Source organism: Theobroma cacao, chromosome 4, assembly GCF_053813885.1.
Source record: "Theobroma cacao isolate CCN51 chromosome 4, ASM5381388v1, whole genome shotgun sequence".
Taxonomy (NCBI): Eukaryota; Viridiplantae; Streptophyta; class Magnoliopsida; order Malvales; family Malvaceae; genus Theobroma; species Theobroma cacao.
The window spans coordinates 1,825,045-1,851,018 of record NC_142642.1 but is presented as its reverse complement, the minus strand read 5'-3'; the positions used below and the strand labels follow the sequence as shown (position 1 = coordinate 1,851,018).

At 32.6% G+C, this 25,974-nt stretch overlaps 4 protein-coding genes across 5 annotated transcripts; 2 read left to right on the top strand and 2 right to left on the bottom strand.

The window, feature by feature from the left end:
• Positions 1-3,886: 3,886 nt before the first annotated feature.
• Positions 3,887-14,343, bottom strand: LOC18600944 (uncharacterized). Of its 2 annotated transcripts, none has more exons than XM_088805582.1 (2): positions 12,978-14,343; positions 3,887-4,312 (listed from the first exon to the last, which is right to left on the bottom strand). In XM_088805582.1, the coding sequence occupies exon 1, from the start codon at positions 13,943-13,945 to the stop codon at positions 13,037-13,039; it is 909 nt and encodes a 302-aa protein (XP_088661708.1). In that variant the 5' UTR covers positions 13,946-14,343; the 3' UTR covers positions 3,887-4,312; positions 12,978-13,036. The 2 variants fall into 2 exon arrangements, with proteins under 2 accessions (XP_088661708.1, XP_007031771.2); XM_007031709.3 differs by lacking the exon at positions 3,887-4,312 and adding an exon at positions 10,178-10,327.
• Positions 6,750-8,087, bottom strand: LOC18600945 (uncharacterized). Its single transcript, XM_088805583.1, has one exon. The coding sequence runs from the start codon at positions 7,652-7,654 to the stop codon at positions 6,767-6,769; it is 888 nt and encodes a 295-aa protein (XP_088661709.1). The 5' UTR covers positions 7,655-8,087; the 3' UTR covers positions 6,750-6,766.
• A 4,342-nt stretch (positions 14,344-18,685) lies between the features above and the next one.
• Positions 18,686-24,144, top strand: LOC18600943 (transcription factor GTE8). The gene is made up of 11 exons (XM_018119897.2): positions 18,686-18,957; positions 19,692-20,999; positions 21,146-21,194; positions 21,288-21,419; positions 22,127-22,197; positions 22,358-22,430; positions 22,578-22,658; positions 22,748-22,863; positions 22,938-23,004; positions 23,138-23,268; positions 23,351-24,144. The coding sequence occupies exons 2-11, from the start codon at positions 19,773-19,775 to the stop codon at positions 23,618-23,620; spliced, it is 2,217 nt and encodes a 738-aa protein (XP_017975386.1). The 5' UTR covers positions 18,686-18,957; positions 19,692-19,772; the 3' UTR covers positions 23,621-24,144.
• Positions 24,145-24,411: 267 nt separating this feature from the next.
• Positions 24,412-25,772, top strand: LOC18600942 (DNA-binding storekeeper). Its single transcript, XM_007031698.3, has one exon. It carries the CDS (start codon positions 24,839-24,841, stop codon positions 25,580-25,582), a length of 744 nt encoding a protein of 247 aa, XP_007031760.2. The 5' UTR covers positions 24,412-24,838; the 3' UTR covers positions 25,583-25,772.
• The last annotated feature ends 202 nt before the right edge of the window (positions 25,773-25,974 follow it).

Here is a 25,974-nt window from a genome sequence, read left to right as displayed (position 1 = left end):
ATGCTTTGATGGAGTTCACACCACCATCGGTTGAACACTTCAACTTCAAGAATCTTTGAAGACTCTCCTTGAAGAATACTTTCCAAGAAGCAAGAAATGAGCTCAATGGGACACATTGATTTACTGTTTTCTCTTTTGTTTCAAACTTTTAGATTTGATGCTTCAACTTTCAGCTTTTATGTACATTTGCTCATCATGGCCCGATATTTTCATTAATGCAAATGTTTCTCTTATGTTCAATATTGGTAATGTATGGATTTGAGTGTTGATTGCTCATTATTTAACTTCATGATTGAGCTAGTGTGCCAACTAATGATATTATTGAGCTTATACTTAAATTGCTATTTTTTGAGCTCACCAATGCACACAATTCTTTTTCTTTCCATTGATCTTACATTGGATGTTTTGAAATGCTCGCTGTTAATTCTTTTTTCCTTTTTGATATAATAAAAATGGGGAGAATCCTTAATTAAGAAGCAAATTTTACAAAAGAAAGCTCTCAAACTTGATCCTTGCAACTTGTGAAAATCTTTTTGATTCATGCAACAAATGAGGGGGAGTACCTATTAAATACAAACTTTTCAAATTCAAAGAGTTTACAAACTATTAAATTTATGAGGTGTTTTACAAATCTTCATTGAGCAAATTTTGCTCTTAATTTTGTCATATAAAAAAAGAAAATCTTGTTAACTTAACAATTGATCCATGTTTTGAAATGAGAAAATCAAATTATCAAAATTACTTAAACAAGTCTTTGAAATGAAATTTGATCACTATAAAATCCCCTAAGTACATAGACTTGAATTGGTTAAGTGTTTTGGCATGAAAAAAGTTTCAAAAAGCTTGTATTTTTCACTGCTATGTTGTATTTATCGACCTTCTGATCTTCAAAGGTAAATCCCTGAAGACCAAAGAGCAAAATGCCCCTCGTAGAATGCTAGAGCGTTGCCAACTAAGGATCAACCCCCTTCTTTTAAAAGGTCAATCCCTTATTCATAAGGACTTTTTTGCAGCTAAAGTTCGACCCCATTTGGTAAAAAGACGATCCTTGAAATGTGGCAAGCATGCATTTGTGACTCCCAACGACTAGTTTTGGTATTAAATGATCTCCAATGGCTCCAAAGGTCTTCCAAGTTATAAATTAAAGCTTCCTACCCTATTTTTGATGTAAGAAAATTCAGAAAAACATCTCCAAACAAGAGAGCAACACTCAAATCTTTAGATCATTATTTTTTGTCTTTACATATAAGTTTTCCATTGTTCTTAAACTTTGAGCTAAATTTCTTCATTCCATGTTTATTACTCTTGATATTTCTTGTACCCATTAAGCACATTTTCCTTAGAAAGGCTTTCTTGTTTTTCCTTTCATCATTTATTTCACTATTGAGAAGGTTATACCTTAACCATTACATAGTAGTATTGGCTATACCTTAACCAGTAAAAAAGTAGAGAGATTAAACCTTAACCTAGAAAAAGTTGATTGTGAGGGTTATGCTTGAACCATAAAAAATGTATTTTTCTCAATGAATTTAGAACTCTTTAACGAGTTAAGGGAGAGGATGTGAACAAAGAGGTCAAACCTCTATAAAATATCTATGCAAGCCTTTCTCTACTCATAGATCTTTTATTTGTTGAAAACCAAGTTCTTACAAGAGTTTGCTGTGTTATACAAGTCTCAAAAAGGTTTTTCAAGCTTACAAATATTTATCATTTTTAAAATTGTAAAAAGTTTTCAAAGATTCCAATCACCTCTCGTAATTTCATTCTATTTAAGCTAACTAAACTAACACACCTGTTCCTTTTAAAAACTACTTTTACCAACGAAATATTGAAATAAGTCATGATAGCAATTTTATTTCATTAAACCAAATTACATAATAACTATTCCTTCTCTATTCTATTTACACAGAATAGTCATTCTATTCCCTCTCTATTCCATTCCATGAACCAAATGTACAAATAATTCTTAACATAAGATTAAAACTATCACAACGGAGTAAACTTAGTTTAAAAGATTGAGAGACAATAAAAATTGAATAAACAATTCTTACTTAGTTAGTTACATATTTAGATTTTATGTAAGTGCTTTTTAATTTTTTGTAAGTGATTTATTCATATAGAAAAATATTTCACATTTTTTAATAAATAAGTGAGATGACAGTCACATATTTTGTGAATAAAAAAATTCTTATAAAAAAGTGATGGAAATAATTTTATGAATATTAGTTTTGCATTGTATTTAATTTTTTTTATAAGTATTTTGTATGATTATATCAATGATATATTGATATTAATATTTTAATAAAAATTGATAAAAATATAAATTGATTTTTTTGTTGCATAGGAAAACTGAATATTTAGTATGGTTTATATATTTATATACATAAAAACAAACAGATGAAATTTATAATCAACAAAAAAAGAAGATTGACTAATGAAATAATGTACTATTTGTCATTTGTTTAGTGCAATTTAAGTCCTTAATTTATATATGCGTAATGGAGAAGTTGTGTGAGTAAGATACATGTATGCAAGACTTATTATTTAAAAATAACAAATATAAAGTCAATTGATTTAGTTAAACAACTTAAAATTTCTTTTTAATTGAACCAACTAGACTAAACCAACTTCTTTAACCGAATTAATTATTCTAATCTAATTAACCGAACTAAATGAACCTACTTTTATCAATTATGTTGATTAAGTCAGTTTTAACCTACTTTTACTCACTTCTAATAATTACATTGATGAACATATAATTAGGAAGAAATTGAGAAGTATTTATGTAGTACATAATTTAATATCTCATAATCTTTTTTTGAAGTATTTAAGAATCTCAATTCAAGATTTTGATATACATCGTTGAGGATATTTGTATCAACATATCAATTTTTTTTCTCGATATCGCCATATCAAATTAATCATAAAGATTCTGATTTTAAAACCATTGGATAGTTAAAGCATTTTTTTAAAAAAAAAATACTCTCAAAAGAATTCGAATTACCTTTTAAAACTCTCATTGATTATCTTTGGGTTGCTTGGAGTTGTTTGAAGCATGGAAAAAACACAAAGCATTGGCAGTGAGGAGAAGGGAGAAAGTGTACATCATGACAAGACCAACATCCCTTATGTTATATTTTAGGATGTTGAAAAAAAATTCTTAAACTTTGGTCCATCAAGTAATTGTTGGGCTCCATGTCACGCAAAGTGAACCCCATGAGTAATTATAAAATTTTGAAATCGATTCCATGACAAACCCAAAGAAATTATACATCTTTTATGATAAAATATATACCCAGGCAAGTGACTCACCTGACACTGAATATTACTTTTTGGATATTGTTTGATATGTTTAGATCGGGTAGCATCTTAGGTAAGACCCATGATGTTGACTTGCCCGAACACTAAGATTTGATTATACTAAATACATTTATCAAGATTAGATTATGGTTATGCCAATTTATCTCTTAATTTGTTATCAAGAAAATTTTATTGATTAAATAAATACGTTTAAATCACTACATCCAGGAACTAGCCATGAAGTTTGAAGCCAGATAGATGTGCATTAACAAGATGAAATCACTAATTAGGTTTTTTTAAGTAGCCGTAAATTATTATTAATAATCATCGAAAGGAATCTTTTAATCGAAATTAAGTATACAGTATTTGTTGATAACAGTACATTCAGTGATTTTCTACAATAGAGAGAAAAAATCTAATCTCCCTATATAGAGATTTTACGAAATGACGAACTCCTCTGTCAAAGAGTTCACTCTGTAATGTATCATTAATTATTTATTGTTAGCTCAAACTTCAAATTGTAATGAAAAAGAGTTAAGCCAAACTTTGAATTAATCCAATGGCTGGAAATTAAGAAGCATAAAAATTGCACAGCAGAAATCCTTTTATATATATCTTTCTTCTTCTAAAAGAGGCTTAAAAGTAACATACCAGCCTTGATTATACATACATTGCTACATATATATAGCATTAATTCAATCCATGTTCTTCTAGTAGCATATCTATTTTTAAACTTGTTTTAGCAGATAACTGATTAGGCCTCATCGTCAATCTTCCACCCAAACGTGCATGAACCTTTCGCTTGGTGAAGTTGATCGATGTTCAGTCCAAAAATCTGGGCTTTCAACTCTTCATCTAAGGCAGCTTGCCATGGCAATGAAATTATTCAGCACTACGTTTATAATTCTCTAAGTTCAACAGTTACGTACCATATGTACACTTCCAGGAGTAAAACTGTACACATTCAGTTGTTTCTTTCTGATCCTTTGACGTCGGCCTTTGATTAGAAAACCTTGCCACATTAAGGAAATATTGTTAGAAAATAGAGACTGAATTCACCCGAGGGGAGAAACAATACTATAATATTGGTGAAGACATAAGCAGGCGTTTCTTGAAGTAGTCAAAGATAAAAAGAAAGTTAGATCCCAACCTTATATCAGATCACAGTGGTAAAATAAACTTAATTATTATTTTAGACGTAACAATTCGTCTTTACCTATAATAACTAGGTCATGTAAATATAAGTTATTATCAGTTATATCAAGAAATATAAACACAATACAATATTTAAATATATCAAAATCTTAAACATGTACATAAATATATTTATTTATTAAATACAAAATTCGACACTATATGTCTAACACATTTATTAAACGAATCGAATTAAATTTTATACGAATAACACGATTTATAATTTGTTTAAAGACAATCAAAGTCAATTATAGGGAAATATTTATTAAATCAACTCACCATTTTGATTGAACCTCTCGACTCGTCTAATTATAGGTATTTTTCATGAATTCATCATGGGTTCTCTAAAGAAAGAATGAAATTTCAACTAGAAAGTGTTTCTACCCTTTAGAATAAAAAAACACAACAGTGGTAATGGATAAGTTCAATTATCCTTATCAGAGACCGTCATAAAATTTTTGCATGTATGCATGCAGTCCTATTTGTATGGGCATATGAATAAAGCTAGCTAGGTGCATTTTCATAATTAAGAATTCGACCAATCATCTCCTATGTCCTAGCTTTTCTATGTTCATAATGTGAATTGATTAGTGGTCTAACATCATGTACCATGTTTCCCACATATTATAGGCTTATCCGTTAACTCCCAAAAAAAGAAGAATTGCATCATCATTTCTTAGCCATTCTAAATAAAGAAAACAAAAGACAAAAGAAAAAACTTTTTTCTAATGACAATTGCCCTAAATGAACTTGCTAAAAATTAACTTAACAAGCCTTAAAAAACACATCCTAATATTGGTCTTGTGTTCTCTTATCATCATTTATGATATTAAGTATATAAGAATGACTAATCATATCCAATTTATCCTCATGAAAGTGTACATTTCACTTCATACATATCTCCAATTCTCTGTTAAAAAATAATTATTAGCTATTTGATGAACTTTACAGACTTTTTTTATATAATTATTTATTTATATATACGTATATACATATAAGACAAAAGTATAAAATGCAAAAAATAATTATTAACTACACTTATTCCACCTTTATTTTACACTACATACATGATAGAAAAATACTACATAACAAATAGTTTTGAAGACAGAGTTTGACAAAGAGCTATGAATGACCTAGTATGAGAATGTTTAGCATACTTCTTAAACTTGGTGTACTTTGACCAATGTGAGTGTGCTTTCAACTCTTATTGCATTTGCTTGTGACAAAGACACTTTTTAGCTTTGAATAGTTAGGTCCTAAGCTTAAGGAGAGGACTACTCTAATATTGTATTATGGGAACAACCAATAATTTGTGTTCAGAAATTTTGCTTTCACAATGTGGTGGGTGGTCTATTGCAAGAAACATTTAAGTTTTCTTAGCTCTCTTTTATTAGTTTGGGATCCTAGGTCTAGCTAGGTGAATGGCTGAACAGGAATTGAAACCACATTTTTGCCTAGGGAAAGGGAGAGATAACTCCTTGTGCATCAAGCACAAGAGCAAAAAGGGATCAAGGCGACAACCCAATATACAACCAGCCAATCCTCATCACAACCAAAAACTGATGAATTCAATTAGTGGACCAACTGTAGTACTCCCCCATCTACCCACCTGGCAAAAGAACAACAACGCAAGAAAAAAGTAAAACAGCTCATCATCAGTACTTTAATTTTCTGACAACACACTAAAAGCTAGTTACGTTCTTGAATTTTACCTAGACTGGATGTAGCTTGTTTATCGCGACATAGTTGTGTTCTTTCACTAAAATAAAAGAAAAAAAAAGTACTATGTGCATGGGTTTGGGTTTGGGTCTGGGTTTGAGTTTGAGTTTGGGTTTGGGTTTGGGCATGGGTATGGGTATGGGTAGTTTTCATTCTATCCAGTAGCTTCCTCCACCTGTCCCGCTTCTTGTCCTAATAAAAAGAAAAGTTTGTAGCAGATGCCAGCAAATCCTGCTTTGCCAACCTAAATAGACTTGTTTACAACAGTTTAAACTAACATAATAATAATATAAAAAAGCAAAATCCTAGAGTTTGGGATTCCTAAGAATATGGGTTTCCATTGGTTACCCCAAAAACACACTTCAAATCTTGTATCCCATCTTCTATCTTTTCAAGTTCCGTGAACACAATGCCAAATGCCTTTCGATACCAGTCATTTATTTTGTTCCTTCTTGGTTTTGTTTAGTGAAAAAAAGAACAGTCCACGTTACCTGATTATTCTACTATTTTGCTTCATTTCTCTCTTTAATTACTCCTTTGATCTCAATTTTCCTTAACGGCCGAGACTGAGGGCAGCCTCGACGTCCAGCCGCCATGCAAAACAACCACCAGTATCCATTTTCCAGACATCACACGGCAACATCCTCGAATACTTCTCGTTCTGCCACGTGTACTGCAACCTTACCTTGCATGAGAATGCAGTGCAAAACCTAGGTAACTCTTGCTTCATCACGAGCCAAACCATTATATCCGGTGACGGCCCGTCATTTCCTTCCCCCACAGTCAACATCCTCTTGTACGCTCCGTTCACCCACTGCACCTTATTCAAACCATCGGATATAAACCCTGGGCACGTGTCAGCCTCAAGATTCTTCGTCCTATCCACGTCCGTACTCCCTAGCTCTCTCCCATCCATGCAAGTGTCTGTCACGCACTCCACCGTCACCCACGACTCCACCACCGTTACCTTCCTCTTTTGACTCACCACCACCGTCTGATCAGGTTCCTCAACGACTCCCATACGATCAATCCAACGGTTGTTGAAGTTCAAGTTAAACAACAAAGGTGGACCTTGATTTTCCTCCAAAACTGCATCGTTTTGGTTGATAGTCGATCCATTTGCTTCAGTTTTCTCTGGTAATAACTGCAGAGTAACGATCCTTTCAGGATCCTTTGACACCTCTTCATGATGAAGATGATCTGAAGATGATCTTTTCTTTCTCTTGATATTATTCTTTCGAACCCTAACGTACTTTCTCTTAGCTCTTGGCTTAGAAAGCAACAGGTTTTTGTTATCAAACTGACCACCACCGGAACCTGTCTCTCCGGCCACCGGTTTTGGAGCTATTGGCCGGAATCTTAACATTATCCGATTGATGACCGTCTTATCTAGTGAACCCCCTGGGTAGCTTAGCATACTCCATTTCTCACCACCGTTCATCTCTCTCCGCCGCCGCTGTTACCAACGCCAGCAAAATCGTAGCGTCCCTTACCTGATTCTCTCCTCAAAATCTCAATCTTTTCTCTTTCAAACCGCCGATTTTTTTTGGTGAAAGTTAGTTTATGAGAAGCGACAATCATTGCGGCAAATTAACAGAGAAGTAACACGTGGCTAGGGTAACAAGGGAATAGTGTAGGAAATTGATTGGAGGAAAGTTTAGGGGTGGGGCCCAGGGGCAAGTGAAGAGATCGAATGGTGTGATCGAGCGTTGGAGATGGGCCCCCGAGGAGGACGTATGACAAGAAGGCTTGTGTCCAGCACTGCCGAAAGAGAGGGGACACGTGGGCATCTGCTCGAGAGCAGAGTTTTACTGTTGACATGAAGTGGAAAAGAGCACAAAAGGTTTTCGAGGGAGGTTCGAGAAAGTGCACACGTGGTCTCTGTTCATTAGCACTCCCCCCCTTAATTCAGTTACATTTTCAAGTCTCACATCTCCCACGCGCCACCTCTCTCGTGGACGTTAACTTACAAACCTGCCTACAATATGCTTAAAATGTAAACATGATAAATACTTACGTGGAATCAATTTATTTGTTGTGTCCTACGCAAAAATTTCTTTTTCTTCGTGTTTCTGTTTTATATTTTTTCATAATTTTACCTTTTAATTCTATATTTATTAATTAAAAATTTTAATTCTTAAATTTTAAATTTTAACAATATAAACAAATAATTTAACAATAAAAATAATTTAAAAATTATAAAAAGATATTAAAGCATGACTCTAAACAAGAAGATAAGATTTTTGTCAGTTTATCTTACACACTCCATACCTAAAAAAAAAAGGGACATGATGAGAGATGGAAACGTACCAAATGGCGCGTGGGGAAGGTGATTTAATGTAACGGAGCATGACGGTTCGAAAGGAGGGACGCGTGGCTGATTCGATAAAGATGTGGATCCTAAGGGTGGAGATTTGTGACGTCATCCGATTTTAAAGTGGGGGCTCCTTTTGTTTCTTTGATGGGATTGGGTCCTAAGCTGCTGCCACGTGCTTATTTCTGGATTAACTTTTACGGAATAAAAAACAAAGAATGCCTCTTTGGACTTGTATGATTGGTGGAAACAGCTTTCGTGCACCAGTATCTAGGATCAATTTCAACTTAAAGTAACGTATTATTTATTAAGAGTATTCTATTTTTGTTTAATAAATATTAAAATTTACTTGTTACTTTATAATCATTAATATGCAATGTAATTGAAGATATTATTTTAATAATTTTCTTTAACAAAAATCATTATTAATTTTTATAAAATTAAAAATTATTCACTAGATACAAATTCAGAAAAAAATATATATCCATAAAATATTAATAAAGAAAAAAAACATAAAATACCATGTACTATGTAAGATTTTTATTTGTATAGTTGAAGTACTGAAAAGGTGTAATTGAAGTTTACCTAATACAATTTTTCAATATAATTTTTTGTATATTTTAAAGTTGTTTTCTTCTATATAAGATTTTTATTAGTATGAATATATTTGAATACTTAAATCTTATTACAACCATCAATCTATTTCCTCAATGAATTTGTTAATTATAAAATTTGATATATTACTTTTAAGTGTAATACATAAAACTATTTTGGTTTCTAGGTTTTCTTTATTAATTTTTAATTTTTAATTTTTATGATTTTTTCAATATTTTTCGTTGTTTTTTTTTTATTTTATAACTTTTTAAATCATGATAAAGAGAAATATAAGTCTTCGTGTACTATACTTATGCTATTCTTAACTTCAATCATTTTTTATGATGGCATGCAATTTCAATTGAGATAGACATTTCAACTTATGAATCATGTTCATGACAATACGTCGTTTAGCTGATTACCACACAGTCCTATATGTTGAACCAAGTGCATGTTTACATTAAAAAATAACTCTCACATCATCCACTATGTCACTAATTGTTACCCCTACAGGTTTATAATGGAAACCTTAAATCTTGAGATACAAATCTCAGCTTATGATTATTATTTTTGCAGCAATCTTATTTTTCCATCTCTCATGCTTTACTCCAATGGCTTAATATTTACTATAGACATTTAACATTTGATAACTTTATGATATAGAGTTATTTGAATTTAATTTTGATAGTAATTCAGCTTAGTTCTTATAGTAATGCATAGAGATTAATAGATTTTGTTTAATTATTTTAAATTAGTTATTTTAACTGAATCAATCTAATCTTAGTTAATTTTATACTTAATTTGATGTTAATATGGTTCAGATATGTTGTCATTAATTTATTTGTGGTTTTGTAGATGTTTGAAAGAAGAATTTTAGTAAAAGAAGAACAGTAATTTCAAAGTGTAGACTTTCACTGTATATATTTTGGTATTTTGGCCATAACTCTCTCTATAGAGCTCCAATAAAACAATTATTAGACCATTAAAAATATAAGAGAAAAATCTACAATTTTCATGTTTACTACTTCACCCAATTCGACCTGAAAAATAGTCAAAACTCTTGTCGAAGTTGACACATTGTAGCAGTCCTAAGCAATTACGATTTCTGTTAATTAATTAGGCAAAGCTGCGACTCACATTGTCTGATGAGGAAATTCCAGCTGAAATTGAATACTTGCTTCACCCAACTTGGCTTAACTTCAAAGCCTATAAAAATAACATTTCGAATGATTTAAAAGAGAGAAAACACCAGATTGAAAGCTGAAAGTTAAGCCACAAAATCATTAAAGCTGAGAAGAATTTGAAGGAGTCAAGAAGATTTGGAAGATCAAGATTATAATTATTAAGTTTTATCTTTTTTATTTTCTTAGAACATGTTTGGTCTAGCTTTTTTTTTTTAACTTAAAAACTATTATAAAACTCTTATGCAAAATAATAGCTTTCAAAATTAAATTAAAATCGTTTGGTAAATTTACTTTTTATAAGCTCTTTTTTATAGATAAATTATTTGGCAAAACAACTTATATAAACTCTAACTTTAGTTAAAACTACCATAAAGGGTATTTAATAAATAACTTTTTATTAATCATGAATTTCTTTGTTCAAAATAAACAAAATTAACTTTATTTTTATCTATTTAAAATAAATTTTTAAAAATATAAAAAGGATTTTTATATAACCTAAAGTTTATAATTAATAACAAATTATAAAAAAAAAGAGTTCAATAAATAATTTATAAGTAATACATAATTTATAAATAATTTTTTATTAAATAATAATAAATTAATAAAATCAAGAGAAAAATTGGATCAAATAAAAAAATGAAAGATGAAAGAAAGTAGTGAGTTGACTACTAAAACCCTTAACCCTAACAATAGAAAAGAACCCATAAAAGAAGAAGAGAAGTCTAAGGTATTAATGTCCTTACCAACAAAGTTCACTTCTATGAACAATATTATCTCAACAATCATAATCAACAAATATTATTTCAATTTTTATTTAATTTATCTCAACAACCATTGACCTATTTAATTAATTATTTCAATCATAATCATCAAATGTTATATACACTATAAAGAAGTTAAGAATAAATAAACATCACATAATTATCATGTCAAACAATAAATTGAGAAATATCAAATAATAAAGAGAGTTTTCAAAGTCCCAAAAAAAAAAGATAGAAAATAAAATGAAAAACAAAATAGAAAGAAAAAAAATAATACCTGAATGCAGTTTTGAATTTTGAATATTCTTTTTTTCAATTTTTGTAAGAACAAAAAAAAATCTTAGAATAATGATTTGCAGAAAAGGAGAGAGGAGAGGGAGATCGATAAGGAGAGAAGGTAGAGTGTTTTTTGAGAGAGAGGATTTTTTATGGAAAAAATAACTCTCTTGCTAAGTTGACATGTTTTTTAATAAAAAATAAAAAAAATCCTAATTGGAGCTTTTTTTTAAGCTCTTTTTTTTTTAGATTTTATTCTTTAAAAAAATTATTTTTTTTAAAAGTTTTTTACGAAATCCTGTTTGGTCCAGCTTTTACTTTTAAGCAGTAGATAAGCTAAATATAAGCCATGCCAAATGAGCACTTAATTTGTTTTTATTGTTTAAACTTTATGATGATTTGTGACTTGATGGGAAACTAATTTTTTAATCTAAGATTATGATAGAACTCATTAAGTAGTCTGATTTATTTATCTCTCATTTGCTTATATTTGACGGATTTAAGTCATTTATTTTATTATGTTCTTAATACTTCTAATTGCTTGATCACCAGTTAAATTGAATTAAAAACCTAGGTTAAACCTTGACGAAGGAGATTTAGATAGATCTTAAATAGAATAGCGTATGATCGAATGCACTTAGTTGATTAAGTGACTTGATTTGGATGTAGGGTAGACATACACTTATAAGCCATATGTAACCAGGATTAGAGTACAAACTTAATGAATCTTTCTTCAATTTAATTTGTATAAACATATAGTAAATTAATTAGGATAAGTATTTTTATAAGAAACTCGACAGAGACTTGTAAATAATTTAAGACTTTAGGTTAGTTATTTAATCCATCAAACTAAGTTATGAAAGAGAGAGATAATAATCAGATGAAGTATTAAGAGACATCATAATCTTAGATCTGGTAGTTGATTGAAGTTTCAGTTTAGTAGTTTTAATTTTTTTTAATAATTTTAAAATTTGATTGTTTGAATAAAATTAAAATGTGTTAATTTTAGTGGTTAATAGTAAGAATTAAAACAATTCTCCGAAAAAATGATACTCTATTTATTATTATATTACTTTTTTAACGATACGTGCACTAACGTAAGAAATCAAAAACAACATCTCCCACCCCCTTCATTACATGTCTATAAAATGGGGGACATTAAACTTTTCAATAAGCATCGCGCGTGTATGTGTGTAGCGATTAACAATTCAAATACAATTCGAATAATTACTTTTCAATAAAATTGATTTGAATAACTATTTTTCAATAAAATTGAATGTGCAATATTAAATTTTTAAAATGTATATCTAATTTAAAATAATTAAAATGGTGAAAAAAATTATAAATGTGTTAAATTAAAGATATTTTGTCTTAAAAATTTAATGATTAGTTGAATAAAAATCTAACACGTTTCTATTGTTTGGGTGTGAGTTTATCTCTTAATATGCTTCTCCTTATGCATTATAAATTTCCTCCATCCTCTAATCTAATCTTAGAACTATCCAACACATACAAAACAAAAAGCTGCATATTTTTAGTATTTTTTAAACAACCTATAGCATATGCACCATTGTTCTGTACTTTCTTGTCTAGGTTTCTTTACAAATTACTACGCAGACAAGAACTTTAATTTACCTGCAAAACAAGGAAATGCTTTTCATTGGATTTCCGAAGGAAAATTTCGTAATCAATCTTCAGAGTCCCAAGCTGAGAGCAGCGTTGACATCGAGCCTCCATGCAAATCCACCGGAGCGCATCTTCCACACGTCGCAAGGAACCATTCTCGAGTACTTCTTGCCCTTCTCATCCCAGAACTGTAACCGTACACGACAAGAAAATGCACCGTGCAGGAGCATGCAGCCGTCTTTCACCACCAACCCCACGGCGGTTTCGGACGGCTCCCCGTCGGTGTCATGTCGAGCCGGCGCTACGGCGTTTTTATAAGCCCGGTTCACCCAGAGAACCCGGTTCAACCCATCCGATACGAACCCGGGACACGTGTCCTTCTCAAGATTCTTCATTTTCTCCACGTCCGTACAGTTCCCCATCTCCCCTTCATCCATGCAAGTGTCTGTCACGCTCTCCACCGTCACCCACGACTCCACCACCGTCATCCGTCTCCTCGGGGAGGTTATCACCGCTGTCTGATCGGACAAACCCATCATCGCCACCTTATCTGTAACCATTTTCTTCAACTTCAAGCACGGCGATTGTGGATCCTGAAAATGATAATTATTACTTACCATTCGATCCAGATCAACACCCAATGACCTTTCAACAACCGTTAATTTCTCTAGATCAGCTTTCTCTGGCATCAACTGTAGAGTAACAGAATTATTTGTTCCATCGTCAACTTCTTTACCTTCATCTAAGATTCGTCTCTTTCTATTATTTTTCTTACAAACCCTCACGTATTTTCTCTTTGCTCTCTTGCTACTAACAAGCAAGTTCTTGCTACTAAACATAGAGTCAACAGAAACTGAGTCTCCGGTCACGGGTTTGGGAGCGATCGGCCGGAATCTTAGCATTATCTGGTTGATTATCGTCTTATCTTGTACACCCCCAGCGCATTTTAGCACCCTCCAAGGATCTCCACCGTTCATTTCTCCTTTAAAAAACCCAAACAACCCCTCTCTCTTCCTTTACTCTTAGATTTTCTCTGGGTTTTATTTCTCTTTTCTATCTGGGTTTTTTTTTTCACTTGTGGTGTTTTAGTTTTTTCATCTAAGGCGCTACCGGAGCTGAAGCGATAATCATAGCGGCAGCAATCGTGGCCAAAGTCTGACAACGCCACGTGTCCTAAGGCAACAACTCGAAACAGTGACGAGACTTGATTGGTTGAAACCAAATGGGCCCCGGTAGACAAGCAAAGTTACCTGTTTGGGCGTGTCCGGAGCCTGTGATTGGCCCATTGTGCTGGCCAATGGGAAATGAGGACGTGTCCGAAATTCCGTGAAAGTATGACACACGTGGCCGTACCTTGGGATATGGCCTAAAGGTTCTGTTTGAAGTGGAGTGGCTTTTTTTCTTCGCCTTTGGTGTTTTTTTTTTATTATTTGGAGAAAATCTATGGGTAGGTTCCAGAGTAAGTTACACGTGGTGTTTTGTCATTTGTTTTAAAAGACTAAGTGCAGTTGACCGTCATATCCACTTTTCTTGCACTGAAGCGCGTGAAGGCAAACGTTGATTTTTTTCAAAGAATCAATGTTTGCTTACAACTTACGTTACAAAGCTTAGGCAAAAAAAGGAAATTGAAACGCTTTAATACAATCATGTGTTAGTAATTTATTTAAAGTTTATTTTTTATAATTAAAAAAATTCAAATTTTAATTGTTAGATAAAGAGATAATATATCAATTAATGAGTTAAGTGTTCGAGTGTAATAATTTATTTAAAATTTGATTTGATTTAATTTAAATAATTAAAAATTAGAGTTCATTAGCAAGAGCATTTTTTAATTAAGGTACTAATTATGAAAATACCTTTTGTTTAATTTACTATTTTCATGGGACTCAAATAAATATTAATAGATTATTATAAACTTTGTTTTATACTTTCATTTTAACACGTGTCAAATACATACTAATTTAAATTTTTTACATAAATTATTTTAACTCTTTAGAGTTTTATCTTAATTTTTTTTGAGTCAATTAATATTAAAAATGAATATTTCATCTCAAAACTTCAAATATCGATAACAAATTTTATAAAATAATTAAAATATTTATATTATTTAATTTACTATCATTTCTATAGCTTTTTTTCATTTTTACCTTCTTATGTTTTTCTTCAAAATCATAACCGTTCTCCGGTGAAATTATCCTTTTAAAATCTTTTAGTGAAGTAAGACTTAATTAAAACAAAACGAATCCAATTGTTTTTACAGTACTTTTAGTACAGCTTACTCGAATGGTGTAACAGAGTGAATTGTGTAATCGTATTATCAACACGCTCGGAGTTGAGAGTGGGGTACGTAGAGAACGGCTGGAACTGATGATGGAACCAAGGAGGACGCGTGGCGGGTGTGATAGAAGGGCGGATCTTGGGATAGATTTGTGAGGTGACGTGGAGGAACGCTATTGGATAGAAATAAGGGGTTGAGAAGAGGGTCCCCCCCACGCCCCCCGTGTCCTGTGATTTAGCAGCGGTCTCGTCCAATGAGAGTCGAGAAATTGGAAATGTCTGTGTCATACTTTATTTTTAAGGTCAAACATGGCGTGATCAAAGGATATTCTACCATTGTTGCTAAATTTGTTAGTACCAAAATTAACAGCTAAAGGACAAAAGTTGGAGCATGGACCAAAACATAAAATTTTACACTAAAGTTGATACTAATGTGTTTGAAATTTTTTTGTATGCATTGGCAAGTCAAATGTAAGAGCATTAATTTCAAAAATACACATGGGATGGGACGAAGGTTTATTTTTCCATCTTTATCGAATATTTTTTTAATTCAAAAATAAAAATTACGACTTAATTAAAATTAAAAAGCTTCTATCCAAATGATGCATTGTCTTGAATAAATTTAATCCAAATGATGCATTAAAAAACTTCGTTTGCCATTTGTCTCGCTTATAAAAATTTTTTTTAAAAAAATTGCCTTTTTATGTCATTGTGTCCAAACTATTCTTCCAATAAAGATGGATAAGCAGGCCATGCCAATAATTCAAATCTCCTAATCACTTCAACAGTGACCTAATTTTCATAAGATGTTATATTGTTTCGACAGGATTACGTAAGACTGTAACATTTGCTAAAGTTGACGATGGAGTTTAAGTATAAAAAAAATTAAAAAAGTTTATATTTGATGTATTGCCATCATATAGATTTTATATATTATCAGTTGATCCATATTATCACTTTATTAATAAAGTAAATTTAATAGTTAAAAATTTTAAAATATAAATACTTATAATTTTAAAAATATTTATTTAAAAAAAAATTAAATCTTTAACTTTACATATTTACGAAATAATTAATAATGGTCCGATAACACAATTGGAATTCCCAAGTTTTGAGCTCATTTAGATGATCGGCGTTGGATGGGGCCCAATTTTTAATTACTCAAATATTGGGCTTCAATTTAGGCCCAAGAATAAATGGGCAAAGGACTAAGTGGAATGACCCGAGTCTCTAGCCCACTTTAAATGACCGTCCAAAAAGAATTGACGTTCAGTTCTTTGTTCTGGTTATGAGTTTACAAAAATAAACTACCAATATTTATTCAAATTAAAAAAAAGGAAAATGTTAAAAATTTAAAATTGTTAAGTTAATATTCATAGAAAAATGGTGGTGTTTGATACTTTACAATATAATATAATTACAGGTAATGTAATTACAAGTAATATGATTGCAATCAATGTGATTACAAGGTAGATAACATTACAATCTTTTATATATAATATAAAATAATGATTAAAAGCCATGAAATATAACATTGCAGTTTTTGATTTATAAGTATTTTGTTGGGATTGTAATGTTAATTTTCAAAATTATCTTCATATTTTTTTATTAAAATACAAGTTTAATATTCTTGTATTTTTCTATTATTAATTTTTATATAATATTATCTCTTAAATATAATTTTAATGTCATATGTTTTATTTTCATTTTTATTATAATCTTATATATTTTATTTTTATTTCTTAATATAATTTTTTATAATATATATATATATATTTTTTTTTAAAGATAATATAAATTTTATTAACAGTCATCATGATTAGTAAGAATAATAAAAAGAGATCCCTCAAAATCTATATATAAAAAAATAAATTATAACATTGCAAAATGTTTTTAACAAAGTAACAAAATTGAAAGGTAAAAATATATTTAATAATATTGCAAAGTACAATGCAATCTGATTGCATTGATTTTGGACTGTAATTACATTACATCCATTAACTATAATATGATTGTATTATAATTTTATATTATAGTGATTTATTGTAAAATAAATACTGTAATATAATTTAATTGAGCACATTGTAGAAAATGTGCTTTCACTAACCTCATACCAAACGCTATCGATTTGTAATTAATGAATTGTTTCTTTTTTATTTTAAATTTTAAAATCATATTTAATAGATTTTTTATGCAATTTCAAATTAAAAATTTGTTTAACTTTAATAAATACTTATAAGATTGGTTGAAGAGACATTTATTGGTGCTCCTTAAAATTTAGTAAAATTTTATTTTAAAAGATGTTTTTTCATTTAATGCTATTTAGTATTTTCATAGAATTCAATAACTTCAATACATTAAGTGTTTATATTTAATGCATTGACTCACAATTATAAACATAATATTTATCTTATATTTTGTTAATGTAAAATTTATGAGTTCTCACCTACTCAATTGTACAACACCTATTATATTGCTTTTTTTTTATAACCATAGAAGAGAAGAACTCATTTTGATTTGAAGTTACTTCGATTTTAATATTTCAAATGAGTTATTATTTTGATTTTAATATATTTTATAGAGGTCTCATATCAGTGAAAAGTTTAAAAATTATTTATCACGAGTACATATTTTTAATCAAAAAAATATATTTATCATTTCTAAACTCAAAATTTATCTAATCTCTTATTGATATGAGATATGTGATGTATAAATTATTATTGAATTATAAAGTGTCATCAAATAAAATATGTAAAAATAAAAATTTAAAATTTTTTAAAATATATATTTTGAAAATTATTAATATTTATTTTTTAAATTTTAAAAATTTTAAATTTATTTGTTATTGAGATGATAATATTTGATGAGTATAAATATCACGTTAGAAAATATCTATAAACAGCTTTTGGTATTTGTCATATTCCTTTTGAAGAAAAAAACCAATAGAATTCAAACATCGTAAGGGTCATTGCTTCTTACAATAGAGCTCAGGCATCTTATCATACGTACCTCAAGCCACCGCGTTACATTAAATGCTGCAAAAGGTTATTGATTGATTTTCTGGTACCTTCCAAAGACCATGAAAGTTAAGCCAGGGTTCAGTGTACTCTCCTAATATTATCCAATACCATTCTACCACGTCATCAATTTGGCCCCTCTATCCAAAATTCCGCCAATAAGATAGAACCTTGACCTCACTTTGCTTCCCAGCTGTACCTGTATCACCCGTGCTTGAAATCCCGCGTTATTAGTTACTTAATCGACTCGATAAAGACAAAAACAAGACAGATTAATTGTCCTAAAGTCCGCACCCCAAAAAACGGACGGCTGAGATCTAAGATAAATTCACCGTCCGATCACTCTTCATCCTGAATCCAACGGCCATAGTTCCTCGAAAGTAATCGAAAGCCCGTTTAAAGTAGAGAGAGAACTTTCAAAAGCCAGCTCTTTTTACTGTTCTCTCTCTTCTTTCGATTTAGCTCGCTATTAAGTTTTAGCGATCCAAATTTTTCAAAAATTCCAATAAAAAGATTAATTATTTTTATTTTTACAAATATTAATCATTAATTGCCCTAGGGTTTCTTGATCTAGGGTTTTTGTTGTTTATTTTTGTTTATTTCTTTTACTTAGTCGCCGAAAAGGGTAGGAAATTGAAGAAAGGGTTTTCGAGATTCGTGGAACACTGGGACAGCGAAGGAGCAGTGGAAGACTGGTAATTGTTATTGGGTTATTCTTGGGTTTTAGAATATGTTCTTTGGGATCCGGGTTTGTGATTTTTTTGGAAGGGGCGGGGGTTAGATATTGGGTTAGGGTTTTCTTGTATCGAATTTCTTCTGGTGTAAAGATTTGAGCTTTGAACTAGTAAATGATACTATAAATTTTCAAGTATGAATCAGTTGAGCTTTTCTGTTTATGTTGCAATTATATTTTTTTCATGCATGATTGGAATTGAGTATATGTGAATTGTGCGTTCTTTTATTTTTGGGTGTATAGGGTTTAATATGGTGAATTTGGGTTTTTGCAGGTAGTTTAAAGTAAGTGAACAAAAGGGTTAAAAGTTTCAGGATTTGGGTAAATGCATGTAAGGGCTGATTTATTTCAGCTATAAATGGGTTCAATTAATTACAATGCAATTTAATTTCCTTTGCATTGTTGGAAAAGATTTGAATCTGGTTATGTTCGGTGTGGAATGGGAGAATTTGGACTCTTAATGTTCTCTAGGGTTTAATCTGGTGAATTTGGGTCTTTCCAAAGATGAGTAGTTTTAAAAATTTGAACAAAATGGTTAAAGATCTCTAGATAGGGTAAATGCCCGTTAGACTTGATCTAAATTTGCTTATAGCTTTTACCTAAGTTTACTTTAATAGTTGTATTCAAAGGGTGGCATATAAAGTTACTCTAGAAATCCGATGGGATAATTTTGCTCCCATGGTTTGATATATGCAGAGTATGGTGATTAAACCAGCAGCTCCTTTACACTGAATAAAGGGAAGTAAAACAGGGTACCCAGGTAAAGTTTTGGCTAAGATGTTGGCAAAGAGTGATAGGTTCTCGGGAGGGTATTATCGTGGGTCATATGAGCCGCCTGGTGAATCAGAGGGATCTGGTAGCTCAGGACGAATTGATACTGAAATTACTGCTTCAGAAGATTCAAGTGCCCCAACGAGAAAATGCATCAGTTTGAACCCTAATAAACGTGACACTTTTGGTGCCCCTATACAAGTGCTTTCCCTGTCGAACATGTCACAGTCTGAAAGAAAGGATTTGATACATAGGTTGAACCATGAATTGGAGCAGATACGAATGCTTCAGAAGAAAGTTGAGTTGCAAAGGACAAATGGCGTTACCATGTCATCTTCCAGTGATATTCTTAGTTGTAGCAATGGGCAAATTCTACCTCATCTACAAGATTTTCAGAAATCATCGATGATGGCTTCTGGGCCAGGCAAGAAAGGGAATCCTTTGAATGGAAAAGGACGCGGATGGAATCGGGGTTCTTCAGGAAAATTTGAGTCTGCAAAGCATGCTTCAGCTCCCAATACCGCAAATATTATCCTGATGAAGCAGTGTGAGGGTTTGCTAAAACGATTGATGGGCCATCAGTATGGGTGGGTCTTCAACCAACCTGTTGATGTAGTGAAGTTGAATATTCCAGATTACGTTAATGTTATCAAGCAACCAATGGATCTAGGAACAATTACAAAGAAGATAACTTCAGGTGCATATGCAAGCCCCATGGAGTTTCACGCTGATGTGAGGCTTACTTTCAGCAATGCAATGACCTATAATCCCCCTGGAAATGATGTCCATATTATGGCTGATACCCTTAACAAGTTTTTTGAAGTGAGGTGGAAAAATATCGAGAAGAAGTTACCAGTAACTGGTGGCCAGTTGGTACAAAGCAAAGCTCCTGCTGACAACATAGAATCTTCCAAGACAATGCCTCCTGCAAAAAAGAGGAAGACAACCTCAGTTACCCAAGAAATTATACCAGAGCCTGTAAAGAGAATGACAGCTGAGGAAAAGCACAATCTAGGCAGAGAGCTGGAATCTTTGCTAGCTGAAATGCCTATGCATATCATTGACTTCTTGAGAGAGCACAGTTCAAATGGAAGGGAATCTGGAGAGGAAGAAATTGAGATTGATATTGATGACCTCAGTGATGATACCTTGTTCACATTGCGAAAGCTTTTAGATGACCATTTGCAAGAGAAACAGAAAAATCAGTGTAGAGCTGAACCTTGTGAAATTGAGGTATGTATCCTCACTGTATATAGGCTGAAAAATCAGTCCCATTGCTCGCTTTTGATGCTTCAAAGTAATATATATTTGCCAAGTGGTATCCACTTCTAAAAATTATTTATTCCTGTATTTCTTTTTGGGAATATTTTCTGATGCAGCTGTTGAATGAATCTGGACTGAGTAATTCATCCATGCAACAAGGCAAAGGTTATCATCAAATCCTTGGGCTCAATATCCTACCTTCTGAGCAACGTTCGGAGACTTCCTTCTGACTTTTCTGTAAATCTTTTGCCTGTGTAGGGAATGACCAGGCTGATGAGGATGTTGACATTGGGGGAAACGAGCCTCCTGTGTCAAGCTACCCACCTGTGGAGATAGCGAAGGATACAGGCCATAGAAGCACAAAGTCTGTCAGTTCAGGCAGCTCCAGAGGTAACTGTATTTTCCTCTCGTTTCCTTTTTGTATGCATCATGCATTCTGTTTTTCTAATTAATTGATGAAGCTCCAGTTCCCTACATTTTGTTTTGGATCCAATTTATCAGTTTTCTATGCCAGCTCATACCTACTACTTTAGCCTACATGTGGTAGGTTTGCTTCTTAATAGTGCACTAAAATTAGACTTTTGGGTACTGCATGGAAAAGGAATGTGGTTCTTTATGTTTGTGCTTTGATACTATGCCTGCTAATGTAGTCAATTTTGGCTGCTTGTTATCAACTGGTTAGTGATATAGATACTTGGTTAAGACAATAACTCTAATTTGACTCGCTGCATGGTAAAGTTCTTATAATGTCCGGTGGATAGTTTTAGTGGTAATTTCAGTTCCAGAGTCCATGTGTTGTTACTAGCAGTTGTATTTCAGCTTTGTTTTATTTCTCAAGTTTACACATTTTACTCCACTGCCACCTTAGTTGAGAGGCATCAATATCAATTAGGACTGTGATCCATCAAGAAAACTAATTGCCTGTATATATTCATCTCTTTTTTTTTTTTCTGGGTACTGGTAGTATTATTTAAGTTGATTTCTTAGGTTTTTCCTGTGGGTACTAGTTGTCTTTTTCCCAACTTTTGTTCAGTGCAAGCAGGTCTTGTCTTGCTAGATGCCATTTCAATGACTGCTTTCTTTTGTGTGCTTTGCAGATTCAGACTCTAGCAGTTCTGATAGTGAATCTGATGGTGTTAAAGTTTCAAGTCCTGTGGATGCACTGAAGGTGTGTGCTGGTTCTATGTGGTTTAAATAATATAAGACTTGAGTTCTTTGACCTCATTATTGTATGTTTGATAACTTTAAAGTTTTACCTGGTCCCAAAGGGGGGTTTCATGTGGGCTAGATTACTTTTAACTAGTATCTTACTTTGCATTCTCCTTCAGGTACTGGAGGCTATAGATTCTGGAGCTCAATTAGATGAAAAGACAAGTGTTGACAATCCTCTTGATAGGAATCGTGAGTCTTTAAATTGATATTATTTGTGTTTTCATGTGTATGAAGAGAGAAATGTTCTTGTACTTCTTTTCTCGCTTGAATGGCAAAGCCATGAAATAGTAAATGCTGCTTTGCCTGTAAGATTTGTTAATAAATCATTTCATGCAGAATGTGTTAGTGGGTTGGATCAGCTTGAGCAGACTTCTCAGCCTAAGCCAAGTTCTGTTGAGTCAGATAGTTGTCAAGATGGTAAGATCAATGAAGATTGTAGAAGGAAAAATAAAATCTGTTTTTTGATTTAAAGCTGTGTTTCACTGTCTATCCCGTTAAAAATCTAGGGGACAGTGCTCCAACCGAGAGACAGATTTCTCCTGAGAAACTCTACAGGGCTGCTTTATTGAAGAATCGATTTGCTGATACTATTCTAAAAGCTCGAGAGAAGACACTTACACAGGTAGTTATTAACTTGGGTTCCTGAAACTTACTGTAGACCTGTACTTTTTCTAAGTGTTTTTGACTCTGGATCAGGGTGACAAGGGGGATCCTGAGAAATTGCGTCGAGAGAGAGAAGAACTTGAGCAGCAGAGGAAGAAAGGTTTGAACTTTAATCTAGTGTCTTTGGGTTGTCAACATGCATCTTGCACAAGTTAATAATGTCTTTGAAATGGACAAATTTGTGTAGTTATATTTTACGTGTCTAATAAAAAATGTTTATTAATGTCGAGCAGAAAAGGCACGGTTGCAAGCAGAAGCCAAGGCTGCCGAAGATGCACGAAGACGAGCTGAAGCAGAAGCTGCAGCTGAGGCTAGACGGAAGAGGGAGCTTGAGAGAGAAGCAGCACGGCAGGCATTGCTAAAGGTAGAGTGCATTGTATTTACATATTGATAATGGCCTCCTTGTCTTATTCTGTACTTAATATCCACTTTCTGGTGTTTTGTAGATGGAAAAGACTGTTGAAATCAATGAGAATTCTAGGTTTCTTGAAGACTTAGACATGCTTAGAGCTGCCCCTGTCGAGCATTTGCCAAGCTCAGTGGATGAGACAAGCCCAGATCACTCTCAGGATGGCTTGGGTAGTTTCAAGTTTGGGAGCAGCAACCCGTTGGAGCAACTGGGTTTGTACATGAAGCAGGATGAAGAGGAAGAAGAAGGTGAGCCACCTAGTATTCAAAAGCCTGTAAATGATGTGGAAGAGGGAGAAATAGATTGAACTCTGCTTGTGTATTTCGAAACTAATTGAGGAGAAAAAGAAGAAAATAGTGAATATCTTGATCCTTGAAAAATCTTGCCAGGGGATAAAAGTTCCTCCTGAAATATAATGCAAGGAGGCGCAAGGGCACTTGGTTTTTGAGAGCTTTAAACTATTGGAAGGAATTACAACAAAATACAGGAAGAAGCGTTATAATCTCATCGTGGTCTTGGATGTTGTCTTAGCAAGGGTGAAGATGGCTTTCCGAGGCTTGTCCGTGTTATCATTTTCCATAAGTCTACCGTCATCATTTGGTTTTTGGGTTCAATGTCCATTACCAGAGTTCCCCAGTTAGGCCCATACATGGTTTCAGAAGATAAGTTTCAGTTCAAGGACGTCGTAGTGTGAATGTGATAGTGATGTGCTATAATGTGGTTATCTACGCTAGAATATTGGTATCAAAATATCTGCCTTGTATTCTTTCAACCATTTTCACAATGGTAATATTTATCTCTTATATTAGAAAAAAAGTTGGCCAAGTCAAAGGCTGGTTTGTCTATTAATCAACTCAAAAACTTGGACCATAAATAAAATAAACTACTAGAGGCTGACCATGACTTTATATTTAACAGTACAATTCTAATATAAAATTTAACCTAATGATATTTGACTTTTTCAATGTTGGTGCCCTTAAAATTCATGACCAATATTTACTAAATTTTGTCGTCATTGGAGTTGAATTTGTTCATTGTATCATAGGTTCATAAGCGTAAGCACATACAATCCTATTGAAAGTCAAATACTTGAGAAACCAGACTTCCTGATCAACTAGATTTCCCTGCCGTCTTTACTTCTTCACCTCCACCTCCAACTCCGCTGAAGCTAACATAAAAAGGCAATGAAAGATCCTTTGGAACCAGGTACGGTAAATCTAAGCAGAGTCTGATAACAGACGCGGCCAAAATCGTACTGTGTCTCTGTAACTACTATAGAAACATTGGTTGCTTTCTGGAAAACGTGTCCCCTGTCCTTTTCTGTCTTCTGGCAGCCTTTTTCCTTCCCTTTGGTGACTTTCCAGAGCATTTTGAAAAGTATACCGTTTTTCTCCCAGTTTACCAGAACCCACCAAAACATCCCAAAATCAAACCCAACCCAACTCCACAATTCCTATAAATTTCATCGCTCTTCTCCAGTCCAACCCTGAAAAAGAAAGGTAAAAGGCAAAGAGACAAACTTTCAATGGATACTACCCTTTCCTTCCCAATCCCAAATCTCCCTTTGTTTTTGTCCATGTTTTTGATAATATATGTCGTTGCTTACTTCTTTGTTTTCCGAAACTGGAGTCCCAAGATCCGTCCAGAAGCTTCTTCCTGCTTAATCTCTCTTTTCCACGGCACACCAGCTGTTTTCTTAGCCACTTTTGCAATCTTTTCCGACCAAAACCGTGGATTTTCCTCATCAAACACAAAAACCCAGAATTTAGTTTTGGATTATAGCATTGCTTATTTTCTTACAGATCTCCTTCACTACATTATCTTCTTCCCTTCAGACGTCCTTTTCATAGGCCATCATTCGGCCACTCTCTTTGTTTTCATCACTTGCCGCCACATGGTCTTTCATGGCGCGTATGCTATACTCTCTCTTTTGGTTTTAGCTGAAGTCACCAGCTTTTGCCAGAATGTTTGGACTTTGGCAACTGCAAGGAGGTACGATGATGAGTTGGCTGCAAAGGTTTATGTCTTTTTGTCTCCTTATTTTTATTCCTTTTATAGTGTTGTTAGAGGGATTTTTGGTCCATTTTTTGTGTACCAAATGGGAGTGTTTTATATAAGTGGGAGAGCTGATCATGTGATTCCTAGATGGCTTTGGATTTCTTGGTTGTTTGTTGTCGTTACAGCTATTGGTGTTAGTATTCTTTGGATTTCCAATTTGTGGGCTGAGTTGTTTAAAGAGAAAAGGGCTAAATTGGAGAAGCAATTATGATAATAAAGGATCCTTCTTGATGGGGAAAAGGAGGGAATGGGGGCTAATTTTATTTTTCTTGTTCTTTCTAACAATTGAGGTGAAGAATTAGAATAACAGAGGGGATGAGGATTGTGATATGTGTATGATACGTTCAACTTTGTTCCTTTGAAGAAGTTATGGGATGAAATGGATACCTTTTTAGAACAAATTGTTGGTTCTTCCTCATTGAATACTTTTGCATTTGAATGCTTACTTTTGTAGTTTGTCAATCTAGCAAGTAAATTAAGAATTTCAGATACTCATTTTCTTCTATAATATTGAAACTATAAACATCTTTGTGGAGCTATGCTTTCAGTGTATATGGTTTTTCTTTGCAAACATTTTACTGCAATTATTTGAATATTCAACTC

What these genes read in the sequence shown, in the direction of transcription:
- LOC18600945 (XM_088805583.1), bottom strand. Translation starts at nt 7,654, where the DNA reads ATGAACGGTGGTGAGAAATGGAGTATGCTAAGCTACCCAGGGGGTTCA.
- LOC18600944 (XM_088805582.1), bottom strand. Translation starts at nt 13,945, where the DNA reads ATGAACGGTGGAGATCCTTGGAGGGTGCTAAAATGCGCTGGGGGTGTA.
- LOC18600943 (XM_018119897.2), top strand. Translation starts at nt 19,773, where the DNA reads ATGTTGGCAAAGAGTGATAGGTTCTCGGGAGGGTATTATCGTGGGTCA. An exon ending in CTGAACCTTGTGAAATTGAG is followed by an intron (nt 21,000 to 21,145) that starts GTATGTATCCTC and finishes TTTCTGATGCAG; the next exon opens with CTGTTGAATGAATCTGGACT. An exon ending in CACGGCAGGCATTGCTAAAG is followed by an intron (nt 23,269 to 23,350) that starts GTAGAGTGCATT and finishes GGTGTTTTGTAG; the next exon opens with ATGGAAAAGACTGTTGAAAT.
- LOC18600942 (XM_007031698.3), top strand. Translation starts at nt 24,839, where the DNA reads ATGGATACTACCCTTTCCTTCCCAATCCCAAATCTCCCTTTGTTTTTG.